This window comes from Lepidochelys olivacea (genome assembly GCF_965140295.1).
Source record: "Lepidochelys olivacea isolate rLepOli2 genome assembly, chromosome: 5".
Classification (NCBI taxonomy): Eukaryota; Metazoa; Chordata; order Testudines; family Cheloniidae; genus Lepidochelys; species Lepidochelys olivacea.
The window spans coordinates 129,145,229-129,169,083 of record NC_140415.1 but is presented as its reverse complement, the minus strand read 5'-3'; the positions used below and the strand labels follow the sequence as shown (position 1 = coordinate 129,169,083).

General features: G+C 44.0%; 1 protein-coding gene across 1 annotated transcript in view; it reads left to right on the top strand.

The window, feature by feature from the left end:
• DGKQ (diacylglycerol kinase theta) overlaps positions 1 to 23,855 on the top strand; it is a 176,487-nt gene that overhangs the window by 130,499 nt on the left and 22,133 nt on the right. Inside the window, exons 16-18 of the mRNA XM_084627882.1 lie at positions 7,439 to 7,590; positions 9,253 to 9,401; positions 22,931 to 23,112. Coding sequence (XP_084484008.1) covers positions 7,439 to 7,590; positions 9,253 to 9,401; positions 22,931 to 23,112 — 483 coding nt within the window. The remainder of the gene's footprint in view (positions 1 to 7,438; positions 7,591 to 9,252; positions 9,402 to 22,930; positions 23,113 to 23,855) is intronic.

The window sequence follows — 23,855 nt, the reverse complement described above, 5'->3', positions numbered from 1 at the left end:
TAGTTACAAAGCTATAAAGGAGCGAAAAGCTATTTTAATTCTTTTCCCTATATTCTTTCCACTATCGCTAAAATTTAATGGAATCCCTTTACTTTGAATAGCAATTTGCTGTAGCATCTATACCAAAGTTACTTCAGTGTTTAACCTTGGTAGTTCTGGGATAGACCCGCCTACTCTTGGTTGATCTCGCCTTTGCTGAGTGGCTGAATTCCCTTGTTTGGGGGAGGGGAGGGAGTGCACATGCATGTTTACCAACTTATATCCTGTATACTGTATTGTTGGGCTGCCTCCCAGGAGGAGTCTGGTCACCCTCTCCCTCCTGAGGGAGGAACAAGAGGGCCAAGGAATCTTAGGGTAAGTCTGGGCTCTAGGACACTGCACGGTGGGGGGTCCCAGAGCTTGGGCTGCAGCCCAAGCCTAAACATCTAAACCTCAATTAAACAGCCCGTTAGCCTAAGCCCCATGAGCCTGGGTCTGCTGGCAGGGGCCAGCTGCGGGTGTCTAATTGCGTTGTAGACATACACCTTGTTCCTCCTTTGAGTGACCTCTACATGTTCTTACTCATGGGATGGCTGACTGTGCAGCCTGCCAATGGCTGTAAACATGCAGAGGTCATTCCGAGCTCTGATTGCAGGTGAAATCACCTTCTTTTTTATATCTAGAACTAATCACATCAACAAATATTTAAACTGTAATTGCATACTAAGTTAATCTGTACTCATTAGCTGACCTCTCTAGCATTCCAGTAAATAGTACAAAAAGTAGGTTAAGATGAAGCTGCAATCTTTCGTTAAAGCCATTGAAATATGTCACCTTGCAAAGAGTCTGTTTCTTTGCTCTTCCCTTGCCAGGCAATAGAGGCTGGCAATGCAGAAGGCTAGACGCTTTTCCTGAGAGGAAGATGCATCATGTGCTGTTTTGTGGCACCTCTGACTGGTACTTAGGATCGGCTCTGGAGAGGTTTTTTTAAAGGGTCCTGCCTGAAAGAGAAATGGAAGAGAGTTAACTCAATGCTGTGCTTTTTAAGCCAGGCAAAGTGAGAGTTCTATGGTAAAGTTATGACATAAGTCATTTACTTTGTTACAGTTTAATATCCTTAATTGAATAAACTTCAGTGAAGTATGCTTAATGAAGTGATCTGGTGAATTCTTCATCACTTGAAGTCTTTAAAAGAGGATTGGTTGTCTTTCTAAAAGATGTGCTCAAGCAGAAGTTGTGGGCTAGAAGCAGGAATCATTTGGTTAAATTCCCTGGCCTGTGTTGTGCAGGAGGTTAGAATAGATGATCCTGTTCTGGTCTTAAAATCTGTGACTCTACGGAAGTGTTTTATTCCTAAACTGTACTGATTGACCAATAACTTTTCTGCTCCAATCTGCAAGTAATCTCAGAAAATATCAATTGATTTGAAAAGGACAGCATGTTATCCTCTTTGTGCCACCAAATAAATATTCCTAAAAATGTTTTTAATTTGTAATAGCTTTCAGGTTCGAATGAGCTATTGGGGTGAGGTGGGGGAAAGCAGTTCAGTGAGGTTATTTTAAAACAGCATAATTGATGTAGGACCTAGATTAAAAAAATGTGGCATGATCATTTTCTGCAGAGCCATCAGAGGGCATACAAATGATATAACACATCCTCTTTCCAGAGATGTGTTGACATCCTCAGCACTGCAGCTATTTCTATGTCTGTAGTCAGTGTCTATTGTTAGTCTCTCCAATAAATTCTGAGCAAATGAGAAGACATCAGCAGTCCATCTCAAGGCCAGGTTTTTACAGGGCGCTATAGTGGCAGTAGCATCTTATGTTTGCACAGCGCTTAGGCCCCGCTCCTGATGTGGCTTTGTAGGTACGACTGATGTATACATGTTAATAATAAGGATAATCAACAAATATCAAATTCAGTTTCTGTCGCTTTAAATGGGATTATTTTCCCTTGTGCTATGAATACCTGAACCCCGAATTGCTGGACCTGCGTGCAAACTAAAATCTTAAACTAGTTGAATATGATTTTGTTGTGTTGACAAATAATTCTTTAAAAAACAAATTTAGAGAGGGGATAAGGAATCGTGGCTGAAGTGTGATCCTAGGCAAGGAAATAAAATGAATAGCAGCCAGTTTGACCTAAAAATATGTGTTGAGTCATAAATTGTGGTAAATGTTTAGACAAATGTGTTCACCAGCAGAATTTGGCCATCCTGGAGAGCAGAGGCAGTAATAACTCCCCTCATAGTCAAATTATTGCAGCGGGTCCATTCTAGCCCCCCCATCCCATTGCAACATTACAAAAATATATACAAACCTGTACACAGCCTCTTGTCAGGCCCTGGTGTTACTGACCTGTAAGTATAAAGAATTACGTGAAAGTTACAATATGCTAAGACTACCCCTCTTACCTGGACTCAGGGAGATGGGGATCCAAACTCTGGGAATCCTAAGTACCTTTCACACAGAGCTGCTGCAGAGCATACATGCGTAAATGCCTTCTTTGATTGCAGAGCTGCGTTTTCTGGTCTGCATCTCCTGGGTAAAAACTGCTCCCACTGGAAAAATGGATACAGTTTGCAGCACAGAACACTTTATATTCATTTACTGTTTAAGCATTCCATTCTGCTGCCACCAGACATGGCTGTGCCTGCTATTCAGCAGAAATGGGATTAGGATGAATAACAACTCTGTCACAGCACAAAACTACAGCCTACTAATCCTGACAAATAAAACAACTTGTGGTGTCGGCCACAGCATGTAAATCATGCCCCTCCAGCTATCTTTGGGGGATAAGGAATAAATTTCTGACTAAAAACCAGCCAATGCAAAACCCCTCTGCAGATTTCACTTTTCAATCATCATACCAAAGTCAGGATAAAGAAAAAACTATCCTACACAAGACTGTGTGAGTCACACATTCCATTCTACAAAGTAACGAACCGTATTCATATTTTCCCGTTTGGCCTTCACTAGGAGATTAAAAAAAATTCTGCAATGCCAGCATGACCAGTGCACAGTCATCTGCACCAATAACAAAAGGAGACACGTACCTCTTAGAAGCTGGTGAAGCTGTTCTTCCCTGTACTGACCAGGGTAACCAGTTTGCACGGAATTATTTAGTCCCCACGCAAAGGAGAACAGTCTTCTAAATGAAGCTGCTTTGTCTCTTACAAATAGGAGTTTGGCACTGTCCTGCTTAACTTTACTGCAAATTGTAGGATTAAGAACAAATTAAGCATTATGCCGAACACACTTAAAGTTTCTTCCCTTACAGGATTCTGCTATTTAAGCATTTCTGTAGAATTGAGCTCCAAATTAGTATCTGATAAAGAATTACCAGTGGTAATGAGGAATCCTCTTGAGCAAGGTAAGCATGCATCCAAAGGTGGTAGGACAATCAAAAAAAATAATTCACTCTCTAGCTGTCATATTACCACTTATAATTCCTTTTTGTAGTACAGCCGCTATCCCTGCGACTTCCTGTAATGCAGAATTTTTCACCCCATGATGTGCAAATATATGTACTTTTATCGTTATTGTCTTCTTATTTAATGTATTGTACCAATGTTTTTTCTGTTTATAAAAAAGCATTTTGTGTATAAGTAGAAACATTAAAGAAAAGTTTGATAGAGGGTACATGATTATATCATCTCTGTTTAAGCAAGATTGCAAGGTCCTTTCCAAACTGTAAACGTGTTTTTGATTAAGCATGTAGGACTTGATCTGAAGCTCATAGCAATCAGTGGTAAGACACCTGTTTCGGTGGACTTTCAAGCAGGCTTTCAGGAAATGTTTGAATGAGCACATTTAAAACCAAATTCTGTATTGATCTCTAAAATTAAGGGAAATAATAGAAAACACATGCTTCTGACGCTGTTTTTAAATGCCCACAATATATTTTAAAAACAGATTTCTTGAGAAGAAAAATTAAAAGCAAAAGTTCTCATCATCATTCGACATGAGGTACTTGACTAGTTTGTAGTGTTTTAAAGTTTTCAGCTATAAAGCAGAGAAAGTGTCTGAAATATCCTTTTAACACTTGTCAAAGCTTTCCCCTCACATTTGGATAAGTCAAGCAGCAAAATACATTTTTAAGATTATTTTTTAATTTTTTCTGGGCTTGAGACCAAACGTCAGAACTATCAGAGCCCTTCCCACCCCCTCCAAAAAAACAAAAACCAACCCATCTTGTGGAGAAAGTTTTAAAAGACTGAAAATGAAGCTTTGACAATGCATCCTTCCTGAACCCTTAGCTGGAGTATTGATAAAATATGACAGATTCCTGTGTATTCACATATAATCCTTTGACATCTCTTTTCTTTTCTCCCTCACAGCATTTCTTAGTTAGCTTCATTGTTGTTCTGTAAAGTGGGAACCTTTCCCTGTCTGCTCCGCTTACATTCAAAGCTAACCAATTTTCACGATGTACCCAATAGTATTGTCATACATGACTTCTGGGACGAAGAGAAGTAATTTTGCCATTTGCTGCCCCAGATAAGCAGCTGGATAATGCTCCCAGACTTTTAAGTCTTGTATCTGTTTTTAAACTTTGATAGCCTAAATTGTCCTTATTTGCATATTTATAGCATAAACTCTCAAACTGTTACAGCTCAAGTTGGCTGTTTTCTCTTATTACCCACTAGAACCTTAGAAGCTGTAGGTAGAAAAGCTCTCTCCCTGCCAGTGCAAGATTTTTACTGTAGCAGTGTTTCCAGCGTTTTGTCCATTCTACTTTTCCAAGTCCCAAGTGAAAGGGGCTATGGCCCGGAGGATCTCTTTGGAGACTAATATGCTAAAGACAAACATTTTCATAGTGATAAGTGATTTGAGACATCTTAAAAGGCCTGATTTTCAGAGTGCAGGTGCTCTGTGCTTTCTGAAAACCAGCACCTGTAAGATATCTCAGGTTAGGAACTCAAAAATTGGGACACCCAAAGTCATTATTCGCTTGTGAAAATCTTGGCAAACATATCTCTGTATCAGGAAGTATTTCCTCATATTCAGCTTACATCTTCCATATCTTGGTTTTATCTCGTTACCCTTAGTTACACTCCATTGTAACGACAAGTAGGGAACAATCCCCATATTATGTGGGCACTAGTTTCTCCCCTTCCTAGGTGTAGATACCCTTCAATGTTTGTAGTCTGTCATCATGATCCCCTTAATCACTGCTTAGCCGAACTACTGATATTTTAGTTCTTTTTATTTTTCCTCATAAATCGTTCCTTCCAGCCTCTTGCCAAACTGCTGTTCTCCGAATGCTCTCCCGCTGGTGAATGCCCCTGGCCATGGATAAAGGGTCACCACCAACACTTGGGTTTGGAGACTCTCACTTGAAAATGCCTGATAGAGAAATAAAGAAGCACTTTTTCTTTGTATCTCTATGGAGGCCGTTCTTCTGTAATGCCTGGCTGCAGGAAACAAAAAGAGGGGAGCTTGGCATTTCCTGATGTTCGTCCAATCGTTTGAGAACAGCTTTAAAAGAGATCCAATACCATACTTCTGGCATCTGTTCCTTACCGACTTCCAGTGAAGCCCTGTGTGCTGCTTCTGCACAATATGTTTACCTTATCCCAGAAATGGCCTAGTGGGTCCAGCGCCCACAATGCAGGGAAGTGTTCTTCTTTCGGGGTGGTTTCTGGAAGGATACCCACCCCCGCCCCTCTGAGCTTTGGGAGCTCTGGTGAAAGTAGTGCCAGATGAGGTCACGTGACCACACGCTCACAGCACTGAATACTTGAGGCTGAGGTTATAAGAGAGATGTGGCCCCAGCTACTCCAGTCCGTTCCTTTCAGTGGTTAGGTGTAGGGGTACTGACAAAGTCAGAGAGAGGCAGATCAGGGCTCATTTAAAACTTCCCCAGTGTTTATTATTAAATTCTGTTCATAGTAGTGATTTGATAGCTTGTGCGATGGCACTTGGCTTTTGTGGGGATCAGGATCACTGGACCTTTTTGGTCATGACTGTTCAGGCTTTCAAGGGTCAGAATCAGAAGGGTAGATTTTAGTGGCATGCGTCATGCCCCCTCTGTTTTCCTGGATTGCTATTTGGTGCTGTTACCTGGGGTTGTCAACCCCCAACCGGGGCAACTTAACTATTTCACTCCAGGCGGTGTTAGGAATAAATCAACAGGAACACAGCAATTCTGTCTGATAAGATTCATGCAAGTAAATGTACTCTATCTAACACTGCAGTTTATTAGATTTAAACACACACAGACATAAGCGGTAGGTTTAGAACATCCCAGATATTTACCTAACATCTGGAACGGTATTGCCAGTTGCTCACCAACCAGGGAGAAAGGGTGTTAAGAAAAAACATCTCTTAAGATGGCTTCAGAGGACTCCTCCAAAGTACACTCAATTAGCTAATCCTTTAGAACTAACTTCTACAAAACACAGAGGCCTTAATGACCCCTACTGTGTCATCACTTTTCTAACTTTCAATAAACTTTTAATATCAGAGGCTTCTAGACTCAAGGTTTTCCAACCACCAAGTTTTCAGTCTCAGTTATTTACTTGTCTGTTTCCTCCTCCCATTTTGATTAGCAGAAACTGCTAGCTAGATATGACCTTGCTTCTAAATGCTTGTCTCCAAATTAACTCTTAACTATGTGGTGTTCTATTTCATTAACTCAGGGTGGCTGAATGCACATAATATGGTCGCAATTAGCTTGATCGCATTCTGGGGTATACACTCCCCTCAAATCCAGGGCAACAGTGTGACAGACCTTTACGTTTCAAGACTACACTGACAGGCAGCGGAGGCTCCATGGGCTTTGTGGCAAGAGAGGCCTGGAGCCTAATGTAACAGTTACATTATCAAGGGGAAAAAACCCCAAAAAATCCCCCGAATTTGTATGGGATAATAAACCTCATGCTTCATGGCACGAGCCAGTCTGTCACTGATGGGGCTGAGGAAAAATATTTCCTGTTTGGTAGGTCATTCCCTAGCTCCACCCAGTTCAGGTTTCTTGCACCTTCCTCTGAAGCATCTGGCACAGACCACTCTTGGAGACAGGATGCTGTATTAGTTGGATCACGACTGTGATCCAGTCTGGCAATTGCTGTTTTCCTAGACAGGCCTTCAGGCTCCATACAGGGCCATTTATGACTTTTTTTTGGGGGGGGGGGAAGTATTTATAGCCCCAGTGGATAGGCTTTGCTGTTTGAATCCAATGGAATCAGATTATTGAAATGGTTCTTTTAAAGTCAATAGAAACTGATCCTGATATGCATACCTTGGAAATATTGTCATGTAATGTCTTAATTTTTACCACATGGCCAAACTAACTATACTTCACTGTTCCAAAAGGCAAAATCAAATATGCAGTCAAGCTACACTATTACCTGTTGATTGTGGGGTTTTTACTAAAGGACTGAGTGGATATTCTTGGAATACTGTAATAATCTAACATGTACACATTTGTTCTAACACCTCTTTGCATCTTCCAGCATACCAAGCTACCACAGAACTGCTGTCCACTACTTGTGTTTGTGAATCCCAAAAGTGGAGGTCTGAAAGGCCGAGATCTACTCTACAGTTTTAGAAAACTGCTAAATCCTCATCAGGTTTTTGAACTCACTAATGGAGGTCCACTGCCTGGGTAAATCTTTTATCAAAGTAGTTCTTTAGTTAATGGAATAGTATCACCAAAATTGTAATTTACTGATACTTGTTAGATCACACACACACACACACACACACACACACACACACACACACACACACACACACACACACACACACACACACTCTCTCTAAAATTTCCTCCAACTCATTTTATTTACTCCTGTGTTGCATGTCTGAGAATTATACTGCAGGGCCGCTCTTAGAAATAGTGGTCCTTATTTTAAAAACAAATGGAAAACGTTCATGTTTCAGAAAGAGGAGAGGACAGAATTGTTTCTGATGTGTTTATCAGTGCTAGCACAGTAAGGTCCAGATCCTGATGGGAGCATGTTCACATCACCATAATGCAAATAACTACTGGTGGTTAACACAATTGATGGAGAAGGAAGGGAGGAAAGAGAGGGCTTTGAGCAACACTGCTGTCAAGTCGTAATTTTTGCCACTATTTCCAACCATTCTTAACGTCAGGTAATAGAAAGGTGTAATAAATGTTTCTTTCTGCTCTTGGAATTTGTCTACAGTTGCAGAAATTTAAGAAGAGCTGATCATTCAGAAATGGTAACCCCATTTCTAAGACGCAAGAAACAATGTGATGGGAAAAACAAAAGCAGTGTGTTACCGTTCTTTTAAAAACACAGTTTAGTCACCAATGAGTAATACTATTGCCTGCTTATTATAATGGAAAAACATGTTTTTTTTTAAATCCTACTACATTGTTTATTTTTGTACTACCTAAATTGACTCCAGTGCCTTGAAATAAAACTCTCAGAAGGTTAACTTTATTATTTTACCTTCATCCAGTGCAAGTGGGTTCAACAGTCCATAATGAAAAGGCAGTAAAAAATAAGCAATACTGGTCTTCTAACTTTGTCAGGGCCATGGTTCATTTAGGCTAGTTCCTACAGCATGACTGTCAGTGTTATGACCATTGAACCTATTGTTGGCTGCAGTATTTCTCTGTTACTATGGGCAAGACACTTCACCTCTTTGGGCCTCAGTTTTCCATCTGTAAAATGGGAAGAAAGTTAAACTCCATTGTAAAGTGCCTTGATTGGTAGGGCTGAAAAGTGTTGTGCAAATGGTATCCTATTTAGAGTCTCATTTTTTACAAATCCATAGTGGTACAGAAATACCCCCTTCCGGTTTTGGCAGTCCTAGCAGTATATGCCAGCGGACAAGGAAATGCACACTGCATAACCAAATATTGCATTCAGCATGAATGACAATGGTGTTGTAAACTTCCATTTAAAACCAGGTAGAAATCTCAAGTGATTAACAGAATTACAGATGTGTAAATGAAAACACAAATAGACATATTTTAAAAATGTAGACTGTTTTGTGTCTATGTCTTGTTAATTCCCTGTGGGAGAGAACTCAACTACCATCTTTGGCTATGGGGAAAAATAGTGAGAAATATAATTTCAAGTTTGTTAGGCAGAAAACTCCTCTGATAGTTCTAAGTTTTATTGTCCATTTTATCAGCTTTTCTTAATCGAAACTCTAAAGCGAGGGAAGGAAAAAGCAATAATTACTAAGAACTCTACTGTGTTATTTTAAAGAGAATATTGTGGAAGGCCTAATTAATTTTCTGCATTACAGTGTAATATTATTTCTTATGCTTTTGTTTTAAATGAAGATTTCATACATTCTCTCAAGTTCCCTATTTCCGAGTGCTGGTGTGCGGTGGCGATGGCACGGTTGGTTGGGTCCTGGGTGCGCTGGAGGAAATCAGACACACCCTTGTCTGTTCAGAGCCCTCTGTAGCCATCTTACCTTTAGGAACAGGTGAGAAATAACAGTATGGAATAGGGTTGATTTGAGGAATGTTAATGGGAAGCTATTAAGCATGCTCAAAACTTAGTAGTTTTTCTTTGTGTTGATTGTTCTCATAACATGGCACCTGTGACTGACTTTGTAGCCTGAATGACATTTTGTTTTAGTTTCTTATGTTATATTCAAGCAATCGGCATGCATCCAGGAGGGAAACAGCTAAGACCATTTCATCAGTATTATTCTTTGACTCTTCCATCCTGCCTCAACGGGCTTTAAAGTTGCAGCAATCCTCTGTTCAGAACCCATCAGTGGTGCTTACAGCATTGGCCAAAGCAGTGGTTCTCAGCCCGCAGGCCACTTGCAGCCCAATCAACACACAGCTACGGCCCATGTGACATCCTCAGGGCCATACAGGCAGTGTATAGTGTGGATGCAGCGCACATAACACACAAGAGAGCTGCATATGTGGCTCACAGTGGTAAATAGGTTGAGAACCACTCGCCCAAAGAGTCACCAGAAGTGGTATGAACGTAGCACTGTGGAAGTCCAGATAAACCAGATGATCTCATTTTCTGTATTCGGGTTTCCAGAAACACCCGGACTGCTGCCTAAGGGCCTAACCAGAGGCAGCAGCTCTCTAGTTGCTTTGCAATCCCAGTGCAATAGTGGGATCAATTCTCTCTCTACCTGCTAGTGATGCGTGTCAGCTGCTCTCTCCTTCTCTTGCTGCCACTATCCTCTTGCTTGTTCACCTAGGTTAGCGCCCTGTTTTCCTCCCTTCCCATATGCTACAGCCCTCCCTCCAGTAAGTGACCAGTCCCATTCCCTCTTACCCTAGTGACTGCCTGGTTCTCCAGTCCTCCCACGCTTATGATTATTATAGAATTACATCTAAGAAAAGGCCAGAGTGTTTCTCCCCACCTGTAGAATACACCTGAGAGTTATTCCACATTGATTTAGGGGCTGTCTCACTGACTGAATATGGTTATAGGCAGGATTCTTCTATAGTAAAATTAGACATGAAAACTTTTGTACATCCTTAACACATTGAAATGTGATTAATTTGATCGAGAACCTGTGAGGCTGGAAATGTATTGAGACTAATTAGTTTATAATAAATTCTCTTGATCACTGTCAGAAGCATTGAGGGGGGGGGGGAATTCATTAGCATTAATGTAAACTTAAAGTGAGAAATTAGAAATCTGAATTGAGAAAAGTAGAATAAATTAATCTTCCCATAGCACTCAGACAACTTATCAGATGCAAGTGATTAACTCTTATTTTTCCCGCACTCATTCTATGGCTTATCAGCTCAGCATGAGTTCACAGGCTTATCAAGAAAAAAGGAACAAAACTTAGGATCTTCAACCTATTGCGTGCAGAAAATTAATTAACCACTGAAACGTGGATTAACAGACAGCATGAGGAACTAAAAGACAGATCTGGTCTCTCTTCACCCATCTGGGGGGAATATTTATCATATAAAGGGACATGTCATCTTCAGTACCTAACAACTTACTTTTTCCCTCCGTGTCCATTATGAAATCACTTTATTTTGTCAAGTTGTTTTATGCCAATGCCTTGCCAACATGGTCGCTCATTCCGAGTTTGTGTCCACATGCAGTCATAAGGAACAGTTGTTTCATGTCATGTAATCATAGAATATCAGGGTTGGAAGGGACCTCAGGAGATCATCTAGTCCAACCCCCTGCTCAAAGCAGGACTAATCCCTAATTTTTGCCTCAGATCCCTAAATGGCCCCCTCAAGGATTGAACTCACAACCCTGGGTTTAGCAGGCCAATGCTCAAACCACTGAGCTATCCCTCTCCCCCCCCCTCCCCAGTATACAGCCAGTATCTCATGGTAATGAATTTATCTAGATGCAGAAAATCTTTCATGAAATGCATGTGCTTAGCTGTGCTAACAAAATACAGTTGGGAACTAAATTCACAAATAGGTGAATCGCGCGTGACTGTATGCAAAATGCCTTGTCCCACATTCTGCCTGTAACCAGGACGTAGAACATTCTAATGAATTTACCTCACCGCTGTGGGGTGGCAACATATTGCTGACAGATAAGGCATGGCTGTCAACAACATTAGCTCCTCTGTTTCAGGCAGAGCATGGCTACCTAGCATAGCCAACACTTTCTCCACTGTGCTAAGGCCAACAGACTTGGTACTTCAGCGTGCTTGCTGCTTGGGGACAGAAACAGACATGACAGTTGCTGGCAGCTGGGGAGTCCCCCATCTCCATCATTTTCCTTTGTCTGCCTAATGCCAGGTGTGGGGCTCTACCCCACCCCTTTCCTGCTAAGAGGTTTTCTAAGAAGAATCCCACCCTTTTTGTTTCAAAGTTCTGACTAACAGTTGGACATCTAAATGCCATTCATGTTCCAGGGCTGCATTTGCCTTTTGGGGAATTTTTCTCCTCAGCTCTGTCTCTTTTGAAGTGCTGCAGCATTTGGTGACCCTGCAGTGGGTTGGGGAGACGGGTAAGCTGAGAAAGCCAAAGGGGAGGCTTGTGCATCCTCCCTCACTTGCCTTATAGCGTGTCCTATTGGGGAACGTGGCTCTGTCTGTAGACAAACTGGAGTTGTCCCTCTGAGCCCCATCTGTGTGAGGTCACCTTGGCCCCCTCCTCTAGGGATACCCTTCAGTTTTTACCTAGACTAATGGGTTACAATAATTTTCATGCAAGCATATAGTATGTCATGCCATAGGCCTTGGTGATTTCCCCTGTAGGGCTGATGTCAAGCCACAGGACTCCGAGAGGCCCTCACTTTAACCAGCTATGCCATGCTGGGCTGTCAAGCCACAGGTATTTGATGTCCCAGCATTATCCTGTTCTCTTCTCTGGACATCAAATCTTTGGACACTGAGTTAGATGCTTAGGCATATCAGTTCCAGGCTCTTAGTACTTCAGTGTGAGAATATTTTCAGAAATACAAGGGATAAGGTAGTAATGGAGTCATCAAAACTATTTAGATTCTGGCCCCAGCCAGGTACGATAGGAATGTGGGTCATTCTGCAAATTGAAGCTGTCTCTGAAATTCAGCAGGAGAGAGTACTGCTTTGCCAGGGGCTGTACTAAAAGGAATGCCCATATGCTATTGTGGAGGCAAGGTTCTCAACCTCCTCACAGCCAGCCTTTGTTTGAAGTTAGACCCACAAATTGGTGCCAGGCTCTTTCAGTTTGGAAGCAAATGGCTGCTCTCGGCTTTGTTGCTCTTTGAAGCTTTGCAAGAATCCACAGGCATGCTATTGTCCCATTCCCAATCTCTAGCAACCTGGAAATGGCTGGACCCACTCAGAACAATGCAACCCATGTAGCAAGAACCTGAGTGGTGTTCCCGTTCCTTTTTCTGTCCTCAAAGAAGGGGAGAAAAACAGAGCCAGGCTCTGTCTGAATCATAGAATCATAGAATATCAGGGTTGGAAGGGACCTCAGGAGGTCATCTAGTCCAACCCCCTGCTCAAAGCAGGACCACTCCCCAATTAAATCATCTCAGCCAGGGCTTTGTCAAGCCTGACCTTAAAAACTTCTAAGGAAGGAGATTCTACCACCTCCCTAGGTAAAGCATTCCAGTGTTTCACCACCCTCCTAGTGAAAAAGTTTTTCCTAATATCCAACCTAAACCTCCCCCACTGCAACTTGAGACCATTACTCCTTATCCTGTCCTCTTCTACCACTGAGAATAGTCTAGAACCATCCTCTTTGAAACCACCTCTCAGGTAGTTGAAAGCAGCTATCAAATCCCCCCTCATTCTTCTCTTCTGCAGACTAAACAATCCCAGTTCCCTCAGCCTCTCCTCATAAGTCATATGTTCCAGAACGCTAATCATTTTTGTTGCCCTTCGCTGGACTCTCTCCAATTTTTCCACATCCTTCTTGTAGTGTGGGGCCCAAAACTGGACACAGTACTCCAGGTGAGGCCTCACCAATGTCGAATAGAGGGGAACAATCATGTCCCTTGATCTGCTGGCTATGCCCCTAGTTATACATCCCAAAATGCCATTGGCCTTCGTGGCAACAAGGGCACACTGTTGACTCATATCTAGCTTCTCGTCCACTGTCACCCCTAGGTCCTTTTCCGCAGAACTGCTGCCTAGCCATTCGGTCCCTAGTCTGTAGCAGTGCATTGGATTCTTCCGTCCTAAGTGCAGGACCCTGCACTTATCCTTGTTGAACCTCATCAGATTTCTTTTGGCCCAATCCTCCAATTTGTCTAGGTCCCTCTGTATCCTATCCCTACCTGCCACCATATCTACCACTCCTCCTCGTTTAGTATCATCCGCAAATTTGCTGCGAGTGCAATCCACATCATCCTCCAGATCATTTATGAAGATATTGAACAAAACTGGCCCCAGGACCAACCCTTGGGGCACTCCACTTGATACCGGCTGCCATCTAGACATGGAGCCATTGATCACTACCCGTTGAGCCCGACAATCTAGCCAACTTTCTACCCGCCTTATAGTGCATTCATCCAGCCCATACTTCTTTAACTTGCTGACAAGAATACTGTGGGAGACCGTGTCAAAAGCTTTGCTAAAGTCAAGAAACAATACATCCACTGCTTTCCCTTCATCCACAGAACCAGTAATCTCATCATAGAAGGCAATTAGATTAGTCAGGCATGACCTCCCTTGGTGAATCCATGCTGACTGTTCTTGATCACTTTCTTCTCTCGTAAGTGCTTCAGGATTGATTCCTTGAGGACCTGCTCCATGATTTTTCCAGGGACTGAGGTGAAGCTGACTGGCCTGTAGTTCCCAGGATCCTCCTTCTTCCCTTTTTTAAAGATTGGCACTACATTAGCCTTTTTCCAGTCGTCTGGGACTTCCCCTGATCGCCACGAGTTTTCAAAGATAATGGCCAATGGCTCTGCAATCACAGCCGCCAACTCCTTTAGCACTCTCGGATGCAACGCATCCGGCCCCATGGACTTGTGCACGTCCAGCTTTCCTAAATAGTCCCAAACCACCTCTTTCTCCACAGAGGGCTGGCCACCTACTCCCCATGCTGTGTTGCCCAGCACAGCAGTCTGGGTGCTGACCTTGTTCTTGAAGACAGAGGCAAAAAAATCATTGAGTACATTTAGCTTTTTCCACCTCCTCTGTCACTAGGTTGCCTCCCTCATTCAGTAAGGGGCCCACACTTTCCTTGGCTTTCTTCTTGTTGCCAACATACCTGAAGAAACCCTTCTTGTTACTCTTAACATCTCTTGCTAGCTGCAGCTCCAGGTGTGATTTGGCCCTCCTGATTTCATTCCTACATGCCCGAGCAACATTTTTATACTCTTCCCTGGTCATATGTCCAGTCTTCCACATCTTGTAAGCTTCTTTTTTATGTTTAAGATCCGCAAGGATTTCACTGTTAAGCAAAGTTGGTCCCCTGCCATATTTACTATTCTTTCGACACATCGGGATGGTTTGTCCCTGTAACCTCAACAGGGATTCCTTGAAATACAGCCAGCTCTCCTGGACTTCTTTCCCCCTCATGTTATTCCCCCAGGGGATCCTATCCATCAGTTCCCTGAGGGAGTCAAAGTCTGCTTTCCTGAAGTTCAGGGTCCGTATTCTGCTGCTTCTCTTTCTTCCCTGTGTCAGGATCCTGAACTCGACCAACTCATGGTCACTGCCTCCCAGATTCCCATCCACTTTAGCTTCCCCTACTAATTCTTCCCGGTTTGTGAGCAGCAGGTCAAGAAAAGCTCTCCCCCTAGTTGGCTCCTCCAGCACTTGCACCAGGAAATTGTCCCCTACATTTTCCAAAAACTTCCTGGATTGTCTGTGCACCGCTGTAGTGCTCTCCCAGCAGATATCAGGATGATTAAGGTCGCCCATGAGAACCAGGGCGTGCGATCTAGTAGCTTCTGCGAGTTGCCGGAAGAAAGCCTCATCCACCTCATCCCCCTGGTCTGGTGGTCTATAGCAGACTCCCGCCACTACATCACTTCTAAACTTAATCCAGAGACACTCAGGTTTTTCTGCAGTTTCATACCGGAGCTCTGAGCAGTCATACTGCTCCCTTACATACAGTGCTACTCCCCCACCTTTTCTGCCCTGCCTGTCCTTCCTGAACAGTTTATAACCATCCATGACAGTACTCCAGTCCTGTGAGTTATCCCACCAAGTCTCTGTTATTCCAATCACGTCATAATTCCTTGACATCAGCAGGACCTCCAGTTCTCCCTGCTTGTTTCCAAGGCTTTGTGCATTTGTATATAGGCACTTGAGATAACCTGCTCATAGACTCATAGAAGATTAGGGTTGGAAGAGACCTCAGGAGGTCATCTAGTCCAACCACTGGCTCAAAGCAGGACCAACCCCAACTAAATCATCCCAGCCAGGGTGCTGGGCCTTAAAAGCCTCTGGAGGAGAAAATATATTTGATCATTTTAACCTGAACCATTATTTTATTACTCTATATGCTGTAGAGCAAGGGTGTCCAGCCTGTGGCCCTTGGGGCTCATAATTATGGCGTTTGTACTACGAAGAAACTTTGTGTTGGTATTTGATTATAAAAATGTGTTCCCTAATACCTGTAGCTTTCTCAGAAGCTGATCGCCCCTCATTCTCAGTATAAGGTAGGAGCCCTCCCCTCACAGACGTTCCTGCCTGTGCTTCCTCCCGGTATCCTGCTTGCTCACTTACCTCAAGGCTTTGGTCTCCTTCCCCCGGTGAACCTAGTTTAAAACCCTCCTCACTAGGTTAGCCAGCCGGCTCGCAAAGATGCTCTTCCCTCTCTTCGTTAGGTGGAGCCCGTCTCTGCCCAGCACTCCTCCTTCATGGAACACCATCCAATGGTCAAAGAATCCAAAGCCTTCTCTCCGACACCACCTGCGTAGCCACTCGTTGACTTCCACAATTTGATGGTCCCTATCCCAGCCTTTTCCTTTCACGGGGAGGATGGACGAGAACACCACTTGCGTCTCCAACTCCTTTATTCTTCTTCCCAGAGCCACGTAGTCCGCAGTGATCCACTCAAGGTCATTCTTGGCAGTATCATTGGTGCCCACGTGGAGAAGCAGGAAGGGGTAGCGATCCGAGGGCTTGATGAGTCTCGGCAGTCTCTCCGTCATATCGCAAATCTTAGCCCCTGGCAAGCAGCAGACTTCTCTGTTTTCCCGGTCAGGGCGGCAGATAGATGACTCAGTCCCCCTGAGGAGAGAGTCCCCGACCACCACCACCTGCCTCCTTCTCTTGGGAGTGGGTAATCTTGGGAGACGGGTAAGCTGAGAAAGCCAAAGGGGAGGCTTGTGCATCCTCCCTCACTTGCCTTATAGCGTGTCCTATTGGGGAACGTGGCTCTGTCTGTAGACAAACTGGAGTTGTCCCTCTGAGCCCCATCTGTGTGAGGTCACCTTGGCCCCCTCCTCTAGGGATACCCTTCAGTTTTTACCTAGACTAATGGGTTACAATAATTTTCATGCAAGCATATAGTATGTCATGCCATAGGCCTTGGTGATTTCCCCTGTAGGGCTGATGTCAAGCCACAGGACTCCGAGAGGCCCTCACTTTAACCAGCTATGCCATGCTGGGCTGTCAAGCCACAGGTATTTGATGTCCCAGCATTATCCTGTTCTCTTCTCTGGACATCAAATCTTTGGACACTGAGTTAGATGCTTAGGCATATCAGTTCCAGGCTCTTAGTACTTCAGTGTGAGAATATTTTCAGAAATACAAGGGATAAGGTAGTAATGGAGTCATCAAAACTATTTAGATTCTGGCCCCAGCCAGGTACGATAGGAATGTGGGTCATTCTGCAAATTGAAGCTGTCTCTGAAATTCAGCAGGAGAGAGTACTGCTTTGCCAGGGGCTGTACTAAAAGGAATGCCCATATGCTATTGTGGAGGCAAGGTTCTCAACCTCCTCACAGCCAGCCTTTGTTTGAAGTTAGACCCACAAATTGGTGCCAGGCTCTTTCAGTTTGGAAGCAAATGGCTGCTCTCGGCTTTGTTGCTCTTTGAAGCTTTGCAAGAATCCACAGGCATGCTATTGTCCCATTCCCAATCTCTAGCAACCTGGAAATGGCTGGACCCACTCAGAACAATGCAACCCATGTAGCAAGAACCTGAGTGGTGTTCCCGTTCCTTTTTCTGTCCTCAAAGAAGGGGAGAAAAACAGAGCCAGGCTCTGTCTGAATCATAGAATCATAGAATATCAGGGTTGGAAGGGACCTCAGGAGGTCATCTAGTCCAACCCCCTGCTCAAAGCAGGACCACTCCCCAATTAAATCATCTCAGCCAGGGCTTTGTCAAGCCTGACCTTAAAAACTTCTAAGGAAGGAGATTCTACCACCTCCCTAGGTAAAGCATTCCAGTGTTTCACCACCCTCCTAGTGAAAAAGTTTTTCCTAATATCCAACCTAAACCTCCCCCACTGCAACTTGAGACCATTACTCCTTATCCTGTCCTCTTCTACCACTGAGAATAGTCTAGAACCATCCTCTTTGAAACCACCTCTCAGGTAGTTGAAAGCAGCTATCAAATCCCCCCTCATTCTTCTCTTCTGCAGACTAAACAATCCCAGTTCCCTCAGCCTCTCCTCATAAGTCATATGTTCCAGAACGCTAATCATTTTTGTTGCCCTTCGCTGGACTCTCTCCAATTTTTCCACATCCTTCTTGTAGTGTGGGGCCCAAAACTGGACACAGTACTCCAGGTGAGGCCTCACCAATGTCGAATAGAGGGGAACAATCATGTCCCTTGATCTGCTGGCTATGCCCCTAGTTATACATCCCAAAATGCCATTGGCCTTCGTGGCAACAAGGGCACACTGTTGACTCATATCTAGCTTCTCGTCCACTGTCACCCCTAGGTCCTTTTCCGCAGAACTGCTGCCTAGCCATTCGGTCCCTAGTCTGTAGCAGTGCATTGGATTCTTCCGTCCTAAGTGCAGGACCCTGCACTTATCCTTGTTGAACCTCATCAGATTTCTTTTGGCCCAATCCTCCAATTTGTCTAGGTCCCTCTGTATCCTATCCCTACCTGCCACCATATCTACCACTCCTCCTCGTTTAGTATCATCCGCAAATTTGCTGCGAGTGCAATCCACATCATCCTCCAGATCATTTATGAAGATATTGAACAAAACTGGCCCCAGGACCAACCCTTGGGGCACTCCACTTGATACCGGCTGCCATCTAGACATGGAGCCATTGATCACTACCCGTTGAGCCCGACAATCTAGCCAACTTTCTACCCGCCTTATAGTGCATTCATCCAGCCCATACTTCTTTAACTTGCTGACAAGAATACTGTGGGAGACCGTGTCAAAAGCTTTGCTAAAGTCAAGAAACAATACATCCACTGCTTTCCCTTCATCCACAGAACCAGTAATCTCATCATAGAAGGCAATTAGATTAGTCAGGCATGACCTCCCTTGGTGAATCCATGCTGACTGTTCTTGATCACTTTCTTCTCTCGTAAGTGCTTCAGGATTGATTCCTTGAGGACCTGCTCCATGATTTTTCCAGGGACTGAGGTGAAGCTGACTGGCCTGTAGTTCCCAGGATCCTCCTTCTTCCCTTTTTTAAAGATTGGCACTACATTAGCCTTTTTCCAGTCGTCTGGGACTTCCCCTGATCGCCACGAGTTTTCAAAGATAATGGCCAATGGCTCTGCAATCACAGCCGCCAACTCCTTTAGCACTCTCGGATGCAACGCATCCGGCCCCATGGACTTGTGCACGTCCAGCTTTCCTAAATAGTCCCAAACCACCTCTTTCTCCACAGAGGGCTGGCCACCTACTCCCCATGCTGTGTTGCCCAGCACAGCAGTCTGGGTGCTGACCTTGTTCTTGAAGACAGAGGCAAAAAAATCATTGAGTACATTTAGCTTTTTCCACCTCCTCTGTCACTAGGTTGCCTCCCTCATTCAGTAAGGGGCCCACACTTTCCTTGGCTTTCTTCTTGTTGCCAACATACCTGAAGAAACCCTTCTTGTTACTCTTAACATCTCTTGCTAGCTGCAGCTCCAGGTGTGATTTGGCCCTCCTGATTTCATTCCTACATGCCCGAGCAACATTTTTATACTCTTCCCTGGTCATATGTCCAGTCTTCCACATCTTGTAAGCTTCTTTTTTATGTTTAAGATCCGCAAGGATTTCACTGTTAAGCAAAGTTGGTCCCCTGCCATATTTACTATTCTTTCGACACATCGGGATGGTTTGTCCCTGTAACCTCAACAGGGATTCCTTGAAATACAGCCAGCTCTCCTGGACTTCTTTCCCCCTCATGTTATTCCCCCAGGGGATCCTATCCATCAGTTCCCTGAGGGAGTCAAAGTCTGCTTTCCTGAAGTTCAGGGTCCGTATTCTGCTGCTTCTCTTTCTTCCCTGTGTCAGGATCCTGAACTCGACCAACTCATGGTCACTGCCTCCCAGATTCCCATCCACTTTAGCTTCCCCTACTAATTCTTCCCGGTTTGTGAGCAGCAGGTCAAGAAAAGCTCTCCCCCTAGTTGGCTCCTCCAGCACTTGCACCAGGAAATTGTCCCCTACATTTTCCAAAAACTTCCTGGATTGTCTGTGCACCGCTGTAGTGCTCTCCCAGCAGATATCAGGATGATTAAGGTCGCCCATGAGAACCAGGGCGTGCGATCTAGTAGCTTCTGCGAGTTGCCGGAAGAAAGCCTCATCCACCTCATCCCCCTGGTCTGGTGGTCTATAGCAGACTCCCGCCACTACATCACTTCTAAACTTAATCCAGAGACACTCAGGTTTTTCTGCAGTTTCATACCGGAGCTCTGAGCAGTCATACTGCTCCCTTACATACAGTGCTACTCCCCCACCTTTTCTGCCCTGCCTGTCCTTCCTGAACAGTTTATAACCATCCATGACAGTACTCCAGTCCTGTGAGTTATCCCACCAAGTCTCTGTTATTCCAATCACGTCATAATTCCTTGACATCAGCAGGACCTCCAGTTCTCCCTGCTTGTTTCCAAGGCTTTGTGCATTTGTATATAGGCACTTGAGATAACCTGCTCATAGACTCATAGAAGATTAGGGTTGGAAGAGACCTCAGGAGGTCATCTAGTCCAACCACTGGCTCAAAGCAGGACCAACCCCAACTAAATCATCCCAGCCAGGGTGCTGGGCCTTAAAAGCCTCTGGAGGAGAAAATATATTTGATCATTTTAACCTGAACCATTATTTTATTACTCTATATGCTGTAGAGCAAGGGTGTCCAGCCTGTGGCCCTTGGGGCTCATAATTATGGCGTTTGTACTACGAAGAAACTTTGTGTTGGTATTTGATTATAAAAATGTGTTCCCTAATACCTGTAGCTTTCTCAGAAGCTGATCGCCCCTCATTCTCAGTATAAGGTAGGAGCCCTCCCCTCACAGACGTTCCTGCCTGTGCTTCCTCCCGGTATCCTGCTTGCTCACTTACCTCAAGGCTTTGGTCTCCTTCCCCCGGTGAACCTAGTTTAAAACCCTCCTCACTAGGTTAGCCAGCCGGCTCGCAAAGATGCTCTTCCCTCTCTTCGTTAGGTGGAGCCCGTCTCTGCCCAGCACTCCTCCTTCATGGAACACCATCCAATGGTCAAAGAATCCAAAGCCTTCTCTCCGACACCACCTGCGTAGCCACTCGTTGACTTCCACAATTTGATGGTCCCTATCCCAGCCTTTTCCTTTCACGGGGAGGATGGACGAGAACACCACTTGCGTCTCCAACTCCTTTATTCTTCTTCCCAGAGCCACGTAGTCCGCAGTGATCCACTCAAGGTCATTCTTGGCAGTATCATTGGTGCCCACGTGGAGAAGCAGGAAGGGGTAGCGATCCGAGGGCTTGATGAGTCTCGGCAGTCTCTCCGTCATATCGCAAATCTTAGCCCCTGGCAAGCAGCAGACTTCTCTGTTTTCCCGGTCAGGGCGGCAGATAGATGACTCAGTCCCCCTGAGGAGAGAGTCCCCGACCACCACCACCTGCCTCCTTCTCTTGGGAGTGGTGGTCGTGGAACCCCCAACCTCAGGACAGCGCATCTCATGCCTTCCAACCAGCGGAGTCTCCTTCTGCTTTCTCCCCCCAGACGTACATCTGACCATGTTCCTAAAGGAGCCAAAGTTCAAAATGGAGGTTCTCAAGTTCACTCAGACAACCGTATGCAGATTATCTTCCATCGATCCATTTACCACCCCACAAACTATTCCCTTGTTATGTACGAGGGTACCACCTGTTCCAGCTCCAATCAATGCCATTCAGTCAGACCCACGCTCTGAGTCTTTTCCATGGTACTGTTAATAACAACTTCAGGGAAGGATGGCATTCATGCCTATCCTTCCCTAGACAGTTTGCTGTTTAGGGCTCTGCATAGAGAGAGAGCATAAACCCCACACAGCGTTTCCATTTCTAGAGCATCTTGGATTCATGACAGGCATGACATCAGGGAAATCAATCATAGGTTTTGAGGCAAGGATGGATACCATTAGGTACAAGTCTCATCTTGGGAGAATGTTGGCAGAAGATGAAGATGGCCATAAAGGAAAAGAACAAGTGGTGCTTCCAAAAAAAAAAAAAGAAAGAAAGAAAAAAGGTCCAATCTCTGCAGGAGGCGATTGAGAATGCAGAGATGTGTTTCAATGGACCTAAGTTCATGTAATTGTTATCCAGCTACTCTTTTAAGCCCCTCTGCATTTCTCCTTATCATAGTGATTGGCAGATGTCAAGGTCCTATGGCCTGTTCTTCCATTCCTTCAACAAGTGAATGCAGAGAATCAGATTGTTTGAAGGAATCTCTCATGAGTGAACCAGGCAGAGCCACCCTTTTGGTAGACCCTAACCGAAGATAATGGGAGCTACATGTAGTTCTGTGCTGTAAAAAGCCCATCGTAGGGGATCTGAAGATACCAGCATGCTAGAAAATAATAGCATAATTTTATCTGAGTTTACTTTAAAATTCCCTTTCTTCAGTTTATAAGGACCATGGCCCCGGCCCATTGTGGAAACAGAGTGGACATCTAGAGTACAGATGGAAATTGATATCCAAAGCTTTGGGATTATTTTATCTGGGGAAATTATTCCCATACACTTCAGTAGGAGAAACTTTTCCTTTGCAAAATATTATCATCCCAACTTCTAGTGTAGGAAAATAAGATGGCATTATCGTTGGTGCAGAAGTTGTCTCAAGCAATAGAAACTTCATTGGAGGACTGGTCTGCGTCTGCTTCTGCTTGCAAGCAGGCTGAAATTTAACAGCTCGGTGCACCCTTTATAACAGGTCTCCCGACCTTATTACTGTGAGAGGAAATTTTCAGGTGATATTGTATAAATATTCCTATTTTGTGTGTCTCTTACATAAAGCTGTACATGATATATTTAATAATTTACTTACAGAACAGCAAAGACAACATTTACTTACAGGCTTTTCATGTATGTTAAATATACATTTTCAGTTCAGTTTTACTGCTGGGAAGTTGTGATCGCTGTCTGACTAGTACCCTTGCGGTTGGAGAAATTACAAGGCATTTATCTTTCACACTGTCAGTTGGTTGATTAAACAAGTTAACAGTTTGCTTTTTTCCTTGTCCAGGTAATGATTTAGGCAGGGTGCTTCGCTGGGGAGCTGGTTATAGTGGGGAAGATCCCTACTCGGTTCTGATATCTGTAGATGAAGCTGATGATGTACTTATGGATCGCTGGACCATCCTTTTAGATGCTCAGGAGGCTGTTGAAAGTGCAGAGAATGGTATTTTGGAACCTGAGCCTCCAAAGGTATTTCACGGTTTTGTTTTCTAGAAACTATTGGTTTATTACAGGATGAATGAAATTATAGTGTACCATAGCTGCTTGTAATTTGTCTTTTATTTCAACACACCTTTGGGTGTTACTATAATAATTCTATATGGCTTAGCTCATTCACTAAACCTGCGGGTGAAGAAAGGTAAACCTGATGTGCTGTTTTGAGTACAGTTCTAAAACACTTGAAGTCAGAGATTAGTTACACAATATATTCTTTATGGACATTTTAGATATTAATTCTTTCTCTGGCACAAAGCATGTCTGTCTGGGACGGTAACTGATTACAAGTGCTCAGTTAACAGTAGTTGTGTCTGCTTTCAGAAGTTGGGAAGGAATGGGTTCCCAGCTCAGGCGAGAATAGGTTCGGTTGAGAGAAAGCTCTTTGAAGGAAGATCAAAGCTACATTTCAGACCTCTATAGTGGAACTGGAATCCTTACACTTTGTTAAACAATCCAGAAAGTTACTTATTAAAGTTCTGCTAGACATCACTAGCGTGAGGTTCAGTAAAACTTTAATTTAACCATCTACCTTATCTCTTTCCCTGTTTGCATATAGTGTCTTTTAAGTGAAAATCTTGCTTGACAGGCTCTCGTGACATCAGATCTCCTTGTTTGGGAAAGGGAGAATGTCGTTTGCAGATGTAATCCTGGGACTCGTTGTTTAAAGTCTGGTTCTGTTTTAAGACAAAACAAGACATAAGAGAAAAAGAGAAGAA